Source organism: Scleropages formosus, chromosome 5, assembly GCF_900964775.1.
Source record: "Scleropages formosus chromosome 5, fSclFor1.1, whole genome shotgun sequence".
Taxonomy (NCBI): Eukaryota; Metazoa; Chordata; class Actinopteri; order Osteoglossiformes; family Osteoglossidae; genus Scleropages; species Scleropages formosus.
The window spans coordinates 13,910,531-13,922,330 of record NC_041810.1 but is presented as its reverse complement, the minus strand read 5'-3'; the positions used below and the strand labels follow the sequence as shown (position 1 = coordinate 13,922,330).

At 45.4% G+C, this 11,800-nt stretch overlaps 1 protein-coding gene across 1 annotated transcript in view; it reads right to left on the bottom strand.

The window, feature by feature from the left end:
- The window catches only part of focad (focadhesin), a 44,061-nt gene that overhangs the window by 6,931 nt on the left and 25,330 nt on the right, over positions 1-11,800 (bottom strand). The window contains exons 21-34 of the mRNA XM_018759646.2: positions 10,764-10,856; positions 10,303-10,391; positions 9,722-9,763; positions 8,984-9,092; positions 8,247-8,363; positions 7,479-7,717; positions 7,135-7,224; positions 6,211-6,358; positions 5,992-6,111; positions 5,665-5,787; positions 5,239-5,316; positions 4,388-4,456; positions 4,197-4,299; positions 68-148 (exon numbers count right to left, since the gene is read on the bottom strand). Coding sequence (XP_018615162.1) covers positions 68-148; positions 4,197-4,299; positions 4,388-4,456; positions 5,239-5,316; positions 5,665-5,787; positions 5,992-6,111; positions 6,211-6,358; positions 7,135-7,224; positions 7,479-7,717; positions 8,247-8,363; positions 8,984-9,092; positions 9,722-9,763; positions 10,303-10,391; positions 10,764-10,856 — 1,501 coding nt within the window. The remainder of the gene's footprint in view (positions 1-67; positions 149-4,196; positions 4,300-4,387; positions 4,457-5,238; positions 5,317-5,664; positions 5,788-5,991; positions 6,112-6,210; positions 6,359-7,134; positions 7,225-7,478; positions 7,718-8,246; positions 8,364-8,983; positions 9,093-9,721; positions 9,764-10,302; positions 10,392-10,763; positions 10,857-11,800) is intronic.

Sequence of the window (11,800 nt, the reverse complement as noted above, 5' to 3'; positions counted from 1 at the left end):
CAAAACATTGTGGAGAAACAGAAGGAAACACAGGGGTACGGTCAGTAAGATTCGACGAGAGCAGCACCTTTCCTTCCTATTTCGATAATGTAATCCACCGCTGCTCTAATGACACTCCTCTCGGTCAGATAGCCAAAGTTGGGGGGAACTGCAGGGGGAGGAGAAGAGAGGATGGCAAGCCGGATTTGAAGATGTGCATCTAAACATCTCAACACCATCTATAGAAACTGAGAAAAGCTCTGTCACTGTGAAACAACCGTGTTTTTGAGTGCTAAAAATTACCGTTAATCTATAGCACATGTGCGAAAACCACAGCAGGGGACACTGCCGTTTTCTGGCAGGACTCTGCAGTAACAAGAAAACAATGCAAATGGCAAATACTATTAAACATTATTTTAATATTTTTTCCATGTATATACAGCCTCTCCCCCTACTTGCAACCTATGCGACTTACGACAATCCACACATACAAACGAAAAAAAATTACTGTATGAATTTTAAAAAATTAAGAAAAAATAGATGTAAATATAAAAATTCCGCTTGGTCGTACATCCGGTAGTGCGAACAGCTGTGTGTGTACGCTAGTGACTGTCAGACGATATCCCAGCATTGTGTATACATCACAGCCTCTGTCTCAGTTGCCATTCGGTAAGCGCTTGTTATTCACGTAAATCTAATGCATTTTCATGCTGGATTAAACCATTACATGGTTTTATGCATTTTATTTTACTATGAACTGTATGCTAACCACAATAAACCAAATGCAATGTCACCTTTATGCTTTTACGTTTCCACAAAATACTTTAAAACGATAAAATAGAAACTAAAAAAATGATATACTACCGTACTGTGTTTGGTGACATCATAAAAGTACAAAGAAGGCAAAAAGTAAAACCAAAGAACCTTTTTTTTTTTTTTTTTTTTTTTTTAAATAAACCATAGACACACATACACAGACTAAAACCGCTTGTCCCAAACAGGATCACGGCGAACTGGAGCCTAACCTGGCAACACAGGGCACAAAGGCTGGAGGGGGAGGGGACACATCCAGGACGGGATGCTAGGCTGCCGCAAGGCACCCCAAGTGAGCCTTGAACCCCCAGACCCACCAGAGAGCAGGCACAGGCCACGCCCCCTTTTACAAACCATAGAGTGATTTAAAAAAATGTCAGTGCATAAAACTGGTTAAAGAAAAATGAGATAATTACAACAGAACTTGCATAATGTAAAAAATAGAACTGATGAGATACGCACTAAAGAATCAGATAAATGTTTAAAAAAAAAAAACTACAGGATCATATAAAATGTCAGCTAATAAAGCTGGTTAATAAAAAAGCTAGATAACGACAGAAATTAAGAAGGATAAAAGAACGTTGTACAGGTATACAACTTCTACATGCCATGCGAACGTACGTCTGACTTAACGTCCATTTCGAGACCCAACCAGTCGGTCAGAACGGAACTTGGACGTATGTCGGGGAATGGTTGTAGTTGGGCACTCGCACATGCAGCTCATTTGCATCTGCAATCGCCAGGTTTCAACACAACGCCACCTGCTATCCAGTTACGGTGCTTACATTACATTTATTCCCTTAGCAGATGCTTTCCTCCAAAGTCACTTACTTACACACACACACACACACACACACACACACACACACACACACACACACACACACAGAGTCTGAAACTGCTTGTCTTAAGTAAGGTCGTGGAAAACTGGAGCCTAACCCGGAAACACAGGGTGCAAGGCTGGAGGGGGGACACACAGTACAGGACACCAGTCCATCGCAAGACACCCCAAGCAAGACTCAAAACCCAGACCCACCAGAGAGCAGGACCCGGGAAAACCTGCTGCACCACCACGCCCCTGGGGAAACGTACATCTCATAGAAAATACAATGTGTGCATTACATTAGTAGAAAGAGACACAGTTGCAGACATGTGATTCTAAAGTACAGTTTGTTACTTTCTACCATATGAAATAATATACAGTCATGTGGAAAAGAAAATACACCCTCTTTAAATTCTATGGTTTTATGTATCAGGACATAATAAAAAAAAAAAAAAAAAAAATCACATGGTCCTTAGCAGGTCTTAAATCAGGTAAATACAACCTCAGACGAACAACACATGACATATTAGACCGTGTCGTGATTTATTTAAAAAAAAATAAAGCCAAAACGGAGAAGCCATGTGTGAAAAACTAAGTACACCTTCTGATTCAATAGCTTGTAGAACCACCTTTAGCAGCAATAACTTGAAGTAATCGTTTTCTGCATGACTTCATTAGTCTGTCACATCATTGTGGAGGAATTCTGGCCCACTCTTCTTTACAACGTTGCTTCAGTTCATTGAGGTTTGCGGGCATTTGTTTTTGCACAGCTCTCTTAAGGTCCCGCCACAGCATTTCAATCGGGTTGAGGTCTGGACTTTGACTGGGCCATTGCAACGTCTTGATTCTTTTCTTTTTTCAGCCATTCTGTTGTAGATTTGCTGGTGTGCTTAGGATCATCGTCCTGTTGCATGACCCAGTTTCGGCCAAGCTTTAGCTTTCGGACCGATGGCCTCACATTTGACTCTAGAATACTTTGGTATACAGAGGAGTTCATGGCTGACTCAGTGCCTGCAAGGTGCCCAGGTCCTGTGGCTGCAAAACAAGCCCAAATCATCACCCCTCCACCACCATGCTTGACAGTTGGTATGAGGTGTTTGTGCTGATATGCTGTGTTTGGTTTTCACCAAACGTGGCACTGTGCATTATGGCCAAACATCTCCACTTTGATCTGATCTGTCCAAAGGACATTGTTCCAGAAGTCTTGTGGTTTGTTCAGATGCAACTTTGCAAACCTAAGCCGTGCTGCCATGTTCTTTTGAGAGAGAAGAGGCTTTCTTCTGGCAATCCTTCCAAACAAAGCATACTTGTTCAGTCTTTTTCTAATTGTACTGTCATGAACTTTAACATTTAACATGCTAACTGAGGCCTGTAGAGTCTGAGATGCAACTCTTGGATTTTTTGCAATTTCTCTGAGCATTGCACAGTCTGGCCTTGGGGTGAATTTGCTGGGACGTCCACTCCTGGCAAGATTGGCAACTGTCTTGAATGTTTTCCACTTGTGAATAATCTTCCTCACTGTAGAATAATGGATTTTAAATTGTCTAGAAATAGCCTTATAGCCCTTCCCAGAATGACTGGCAGCAACAATTGCTTCTCTAAGATCACTGCTGATGTCTTTCCTCCTTGGCATTGTGTTACCACACACCTGAATGCTCCAGACCAGCAAACTGCCAAAACTTCTGCTTTTCTAGAGGTGCTCACACTTGCTGATGATCAATTAATCAAGGGCATTTGATTAGCAGCACCTGGTTGCTACTTACCGTCTTAATTCCTATGGAAGCAGTAAGGGTGTACTTAGTTTTTCACACATGGCTTCTCCATTTTGGCTTTATTTTTGCTAACTAAATCATGACACAGTGAAATATGTCATGTGTTGTTGTTCATCTGAGGTTGTATTTACCTGATTTAAGACCTGCTAAGGACCAGATGATTTTTTTTTTATTATGTCCTGATACGTAAAACCATAGAAATCAAAGAGGGTGTACTTTCTTTTTTACGACTGTACATCATAGGAGTAGCTGCAGAAAACGTTATCCGAATATCGACAATTTTTTAATTGCCTTCCTAATCATTTTTTTTTCATACAAACATTTACGTTACATTACAGGAGTAGCTGCGTGAAGGTTTAGCCATTGCGTAACGGATATGATCTCAAAGTTATACTGCATTAACATTTACACATTATATAAACTTAAGAGATCATCAGTGTAGTGAATCCGGAAGAGACAAGTTTTAAGACCCTTTTTAAATGTGGACAGTGATTCAGCAGTTCTGAGAGAGGGGGGGAGTTCATTCCACCACATCGGAGCCAGAACCAAGAACCTTCGTGCTTTTGCTTTTGGACCTTTGTGCGTGGGACCACCAAGCGGGCAGAGGTGGAGGAACATAGCAATCTGGTTGGGGTGTAGTGGATGATCAGGTCTTGTAGATATAACTATATATACAACTTAAAGTACAGCTCTAGGGTTTAGTCTTCACCTCACTGCTAGAATGGTGAATGTTCCTGGGTAGGGATGTAAGGGGCTTGACATCAGCTTTGTCTACCAGATGCCCTGTGGGCATGGCCAGAGCATCTCACCTGCTGCCCTGCTGTGACTAGTAGACACTTGGGCCAGGTGCAGGTGGCCAAGCAGGCAGGAGGCGTTGGACTGCAGCCCAATTGCGCTGGAGCAAGTGATGACCTGCAGGTGAATAGCAGCATCACCACACTGATCTCCTGACTCTCTGAGAGGAGACAGCCCTCTTAATACCCTGGAGGAGCAGCCTTACCTGGGTGATGGCCCTAATGACCTCGTTGAGCCGGGCATGCTGCTGAGACTGCTCTGTTTCAGACTTCAGCTGTTTGGAAGAAGACAAATGACAGGGGTAAATGCACAACCACAGAGTTGTCCGACAGAGTCGGGCAGTTCAAACTCATCTTCACACGGCCATAGCACTTCCCACCAAAACTGTAAATCCAACCAGAATGTGGCACACTTTTCCTCTGGTAGCACAAGCTAAACTGGTGAGGAGGAGGGCACTTACAGGGGTAAAAATCAGTTAAACTGGCTTCCCAACACAAATTTTAATGCTGATTTTTTATTTTATTAGTTTCTGAGTCAGTCAAGTCACATCCCCTTGTCAGTGAGAGCACAGTGAAAAGCAGCGTCATCCACAGGAAGGAAGGAGGAAAGGCCGAGCCACAGGAACAGGAAGTACAGCCTATCAGATAAAGCCCTGCTGCTCCACCATGTGGTGTGTGTGAAGTACTGTAGGCAGGTCGCACCCGCAGATAGCAGCAGCAATGTTCTCAGCTCAATGAACAGCTTGAAACTGTGAGAAAGTTTCTGTGGGAGAAAGAAAGACCACCACCTTGACTTCAGACCCCACCGTTTCCACAGCAACACTTATTGTGTCAGTCCTGATCAGCCCTTTGCTTTAAAAAATACTTTTGAGAACAAACAAATCACCATGGACAAGAGGACAAGGCAAACACCCACACAAGACAGAGCTTCTCACCGTCTCTCACACACACACACACACACACACACACACACACACACACACACACACTACTGTGAAGCGCTCACAGCCAACACTGCTGGACAAACAGGGAGAGGAGGAGAAGCGCAAGAAAGTACCTGGACTAGGGAGTTCTCAGACCCAGCCAGTGCCACCAGCCCATTGACTGCAGCCAGGCGTTGCATCGTGGGACACCCCTGAAAGAGCCAATGACTGCATATTCATACATCAGCTTCCATAGTCTTCTTTAACATCCAGTACAGAATGGAAAAAAGACTGGGATGCTTGGGCAGGAACTGGGACACTGGGACAGAGACTAGGACAAAGACTGGGACAAAAGGACAAACACGGGGATGGAGTCTGGGACAGAAAGACAGAGACTGGGATGCTGGGACACAGATTAGGAAAAAGACTGGGATGCTGAGACAGGGATTGGCATAGCGGGCAAAGAGACTGTGACACTGGGACAGACTGAGACAGAAGGACAGAGATGGGGACAGTTTTCTCAGAGGATCTAGTAGGTGTTGAGTGCTGAGCCACTACACCTCAGCTAGCAGGATCTTGATCCAAGCCCCGAGCAGGCGTCCATGAAGGTCCTCTGCTTTGCCATGTCCACTGGCAGAGAGACCATGAATCAAGAGGCCGAGAGCCAAGGCGAACCCAGGAGTCTGGAAAAGAGACACGTGGAGCGTTAGTGGAGGGTCTGCGTGGACAGGGACTGAGACACAAAGTGTGATATCAACAGAGGAAAAGCTCTGGAAACCCTGGAAAACAAGGAGCCGCTAAATAAGTGCATGGTTTCCACTCCCACAGGTCCCATGTTGTTCGGGCTCACAATCCATTTCCTACTGGGGCTCCAAGGGGCACCTCACCTGCTGGCTCTCCTCAGCCATGCGCCGCAGGGTGTTCATGATCTCCTCGGCCTTGGTGGCGTCGATGACCCCTGAGCTGAAGGTGGAGACCCCCACACAGGCCACAGCATAGACCAGTACCTGTGGGGAACAGGAACTGGTGACACTGGCACCTGCACTGTGAGCAGGTAGGCAGAGCATCCAGTAACCAAGGATGGGGTTAAGGGAGAGGAGTCCCACCTCCTGGAGCATGCGGCCCCGACTCCCGCTGTCCTCCAGCTCCTGCAGCAGCTGCTCCAGCAAGCGTACCACATGGTCCCGCTGTTCCAGCCGGCTGCTGCTGCTCATGCTGGACAGGACCAGGCCCAATCCCAGAATGCACCCCGTGCTGTGGGGCAGAGGGGCAGGCAAGACATTAAGAAGGGCTTAACATGAGACAGCTGCACCTTCACACTGGAATATTAGTCCATAATCCAGAGGGTCACTTTTCACAATCTTTATTGGTACATTTCAATGTGATATGAATTTTAGAGTTACTAATTTGCCTATTTGTCTTTAACACTTCATGGCCACCTCATAACACAAACTGAGCGGAAAACTTTTTTGAAAATTCATATATTTTCCATTACTTTATATTTTATTTTCTTCCCAATCTAAAATTTCTGTCTGTTGCAGATCAAAAACAACGAGCGTTGACCCACCATGCCAACAGGCAGTAACATTCACAGTGTTAACATCTTACGTTTGCTGTTCCTGAGTGTCAAGGATCAACAACACAATGAGGAACGATGAGGCAAATTTTTATGGGATTAATCTGTCAACAACAGGCATTAAATAGGAGTTTGTAAAGAGAATGCATTTCATTTTTAATAATTATAACTTTATTATACATTTGGATATAGCTCAATTAATTAAAAAATCCTAAAATTTAAATGTCTTAGACTATGTTGTCATTTATTATGATCACATCTGAGATTTTTCAAGCGCTTAATCCATGAATACACTGAGGGACAATGGACATCTGTATTTTCAAGCTTTTGACTGTTACATATAAGTAAAAGTGGCTTTAGAATTACGATGAAAACTTTCTGCAGCTCCTCTGCCAGCCACTAGGTGACAGTGCAGCGCACGCACGCAGTGGCGAGGATCAGGAAACTAACTCACTTGTACTCCAGGTTTCTGTCAAAGCAACAGGCTTCCAGCTTCTCCAGTGAGCTCATTAGTAGCTCATTCATCTTCTGTCCTGAGACGTTCCTGCAGTGCCTCACACACACACACACACACACAAAATACGTGAAGCGGATCTCAGTTTACGTAGCATACACAGGCTGTTTTACACATTTACTGTTACCTGTATGACACCAGTGTCTGCATGGAATTAAAACCAGATTTGTTACTGTAGTGTGACACAAACTGATAAAACTGTGTCTTTCTCTTTCTCTCTCACACACACACACACACACACACACACACACACACACACACACACACACACACACAGTACACACCCATCGCTCTCTCCATGTAAGCAGCAGAGGAACAGCCCCACAGCCAGACCCGTGTGGAACTGCACTGCCTGGGACTCATCAGCGGCCTGTCCCCCAGGGAGCCCAGGTTCCAGCATGGCCAGGACCTCACAAGCTCCATCCCCGTGGGCTGAGAGCAGCACAGGGGCCAGCAGGGACAGACCCAGGCAGGCACAGGAGCGAGCGATGGCGCTTGCCGTGTTCTCCCCAGAGTAGGACCTCTGATTAACACAACAATGTGGAGTATCAACAGAGGGCACAGTGATTAGAGCTGCCCCCTTGCAAATGAAGAACCTGGGTTCGAATCCCCATTCCCGCTAGAGTACTCTTGATCAACATACTTACCTTGAGTTGATACAGTAAAATCTACTTAGCTCTGTAAATCAGTATAACACTGTACATCTTGGAAAAAAGGAATAATAATAACAACAACAACAACAACAACAACAAAAACAGCAGCAGCAGCAACTGGAAAGGAACTCATTAGCCTTGGTATAGAGGCATACTGGTTATGGAACAAGTCTGATGTTGAACCCTGAAAAACCAAACTTTTCCTAAACTGGTCCAATAAATGTAAATGTCATGCTGTGGAAAATCACTGTGGACAGAAGAGTTTAATAAGGATACAAAACCTAAGAACCAAGAATTATTAAGTGTGTGTCCATGCTGTAGACACACTGTGTTACTCTACGTGTTGTGCATGTTGTGCTGTGCTAAAGTGTGTTACTCTGTGTATCGCTGCACACTCACATGCTGGAACCAGGGGAAGACCCTCCCTTTGGGTTGGTAACCGCTGCTCACCACACTCAGCAGGGTATCCATTACCATGGTCATCCAAAGCTTGTTGGAGAGGAACTCTGGACCCACCTGGAATCCAGAATGCATGCCCTCACAGAGTTTTACACCGGCTACCCATAATTAATGACGGATACACATTTTTTTGAAGATACAGATATTCTCCCATTACTTATTTTTAACTGCATATTCTTCACACATCCCTTTTCTAAATTTTCTCTGTAAAGGTGCGAACACCACAACCAGCCCAGCCAACAGACGCCAGTAAAGAGCTCCAATAAGGAGTGTGGGAGCACCTTCATTCAACCCACTTCCACAGGATTTACAGTTTGAGTCTGATGTTCCTGAACGCTGGTGATCACTAATAAAACGAGGATCTGTTTAAGAGACGAATTTATCAACAACTGACATTGAACAGAAATTGTGGTGACAACAAAATTTTATTTTCAGTCATTTAAGTGTTAATTTTATTGCGGTTTATGCTTACTAAAATGTTCAAATAAAGCCTCACAAAGTATTGTTTATTCATTATAGCTATTTGCAAGACTTTTATACAACCTTGTGCTCCTAAGGTATAATCCCAGAGTATTTTGCTTTAAGTTAATTCAAGGATGGACTGGAGATGGATCAGAGGAACCCCTGCAAACAGGAGCTGCTATAACAGAGGCCTCCAGGCACTCATAACCTCTCACCTCTCCAGCAGTTTCGGGCTCAACGGGGAGGCTGCTCTCATACTTGGCCAGTGCTACTGCAAGGCCGCTCAGGGCCAATATGGAGTTGCCCTGGACCACGGGGCTGTCCCTGTATGGAAATGAACAGCAACATACTTGAAAATAAGCGGAGTATCAGAATCCACCACTCAGCATCCAGCACTGCAGTCTGCTTTTTGAGAGCCCACCTCAACACCATCACACCCAATTCCAGCAGCCTCCAGTCCAGTCTGGACTGAGATTTAGCTCCGCAACATGCAACACTATTGGCACTTGAAGAGTACAGCATATTAATCTTCACCCACTTAAACATGGGCCCAGGTGGTAACATAGCGGTTAAAGCTGCTGCCTTTGGACCCAAAGGTTTCATGTTCGAAACCCACCTCCAGCTGTACCCTTGAGAAAAGTACTTACCATAAATTGTAAGTAGCTTAACATTGTAAGTCACTTTGAGAAAATCGTCAAATAAATGTAACTATGACATCATGTTGAGGAAAAATATTAAATCTAACATTGACTCACACATAAGAAACACTGTACATCTAATAAAAAAAACATATGCTCAGGACTGCAGGGTACTGGAATCGAGTGTGTGTAACCTTAACGTTGTAAGTCGTTTTGGAGAAAAGCGTCGGCTAAATTAATAAATATAAATGTGGATGCTCATGCTAGCCCTGCCCACTAGGGGGAGGGAGCTGGAGGCAGGAGGCGGGGACTCACTTGGCCGCAGACTTCACGACATTCGTCAGCTGGTCCCGGACCCTGCAGGGAGCATACAGTCAAGGGAGGGGGTGAGTCAGCAGTGCTGGGAGTGGTTAATGTTTTCTCTAAGCCCCTGACTGGACAGGACCCACACTAAGATCCTCTCCGCCACCCTATCACTCACAGGAAGGACAGAGATGAAGCATGGTAAGAAGTCTGGGGGGATCTACAGAGACATTCCCAGAACCCCATTACCCCCCCAGCATCTGAAAGCAGTTTGCTGAAATGTCAGGATGTGTGTAGTGCTCCCTACACAAGTACTGCAGAACATCTCTACCAGCCCCTATTTCACCAGTGCGCCCCTCCATGGAGGAGGATTAGAGCATGACCCCAGGTGTGAGGAAGCAGGGAGGAGGGCTGATCCATTCTTCATTGTTAAACCTGAGCAGAACTCATCTGTAAGTGCAACTTCATCCATGATCAATAAAGTGTCTGTCAGTGCTCTGTGTATAGCTGTGCTGCTCTCATCTGGACCTGGTCATCGTTTTGTCAGCATATTGGCTAGCAATGACTTTCAAAGATGATGACACAGGACTCACCAGAGCCAGGCATGGTGCTGCTGGCCCTGCAGCTCCTCAGGGTTCTCCTTGCCTTTCTTCTGCAGCATCTCCAGGTCTGCCCGGCGCCCCTGTGGGACCATCACGATCGTGATGATCATAATCACTACCAACATCTTCATTTCCATCATGATCATCACAATAACAATTAATGTCATCAGGGTCATCATCACCAACATCACCATCACAGTCTTCACTATCACCAGCATTGTCTTCACCACTGTCATACAATCACGATCATCAAAACCATCACAATCAGCTCTTCATCATCATTATTAACATCATGATAACCATCATCAACAGCCTCTTCTCTGTGAAGAATATGGGATTTAGTAAATACCACTGTAGGAGCGCAACCTCCAGACACATGCACATGGAGAACGACCAGCTCAGAAAAGACAGCCAAGGAAGAAGGCAGAAGACACCACCCCTCAGCACCTCACCTGGAGGACAGCGTGGAACGCTCGGCTCATGAAGCCTTGCCATGCCTGGGGCAGCAGGATGGAGCGGTGCCACTCGGACGGCTGGATGTTCACCTGAGGAGCAACAGAGAAAAAAATACTTTGGGTTGGGTGCAGCTCTGGATGAGAATGGCTCATCCTGCCACCAGGTGGCACCATCAGCTCCTGATACATTATAGAGAGCGGGGAAGCCATCTCAGACCACACAGCTGAATGCAACCGTGCCAACCCCCACCCCTCAATACAGACACACACACACACACACTTAGGGATTTAGCAACTAGTCACATGGTCACACGACACATAACGGGCTGCCTGCGCTGCGGGCACGATCAGGTGTCTGCTGCACACAGACAATGGTGGGACGGGACCCAGGACCGGCCCATGCTTCTCAAGGGGCCCCGAGCAGCGATGTGATGTCATCACTGCTCCATATGTCCAAGAGAAACTAAACAAAAGCGGATTCTCCAGGGCCAAAACAGAGCTAAAGTGTCCCATTCACTAGATCTCTCAGCTGGAAAATTAATTATGCCTGACATGGCAGAAAATCTCCAACAGTTACTTACTACCACTGCAAACCACATCAACAAGAAAAAATTACAATGACAAATGCCTGTTGTGCAAAAATGTTATGGCATCTGGAAGCGTGTGGACATCAACAGCTGATCTCGAATCAGACAAATGGGATCAATAAGAGCAGTGGGGGTGTCGTGTCAGTAATTAAAACAAATTACATTGAATTATTAATGGTAATATTGACTGCTGTGAGTTCAACACACTGTATGAAGAAACTTGAGGAAATGAGGAATGATCCAGAATGGATCTGTCTTCCTGGAGCCACCATGTATAGAAGTGACGGAACTGAGTTTCCCTATGCGGGGGTTGGGGGGTTATGACAAAGACTAATGTGAGTGGAAATGAGCCCCGGATTCCCTCAATTGCTCCAGAGACAACAGTCAAGTGCGCGAGGGATGACCACAGGAAGGAAGCCCTTATCGGGCCTGTCCGTGGGGGGAGGT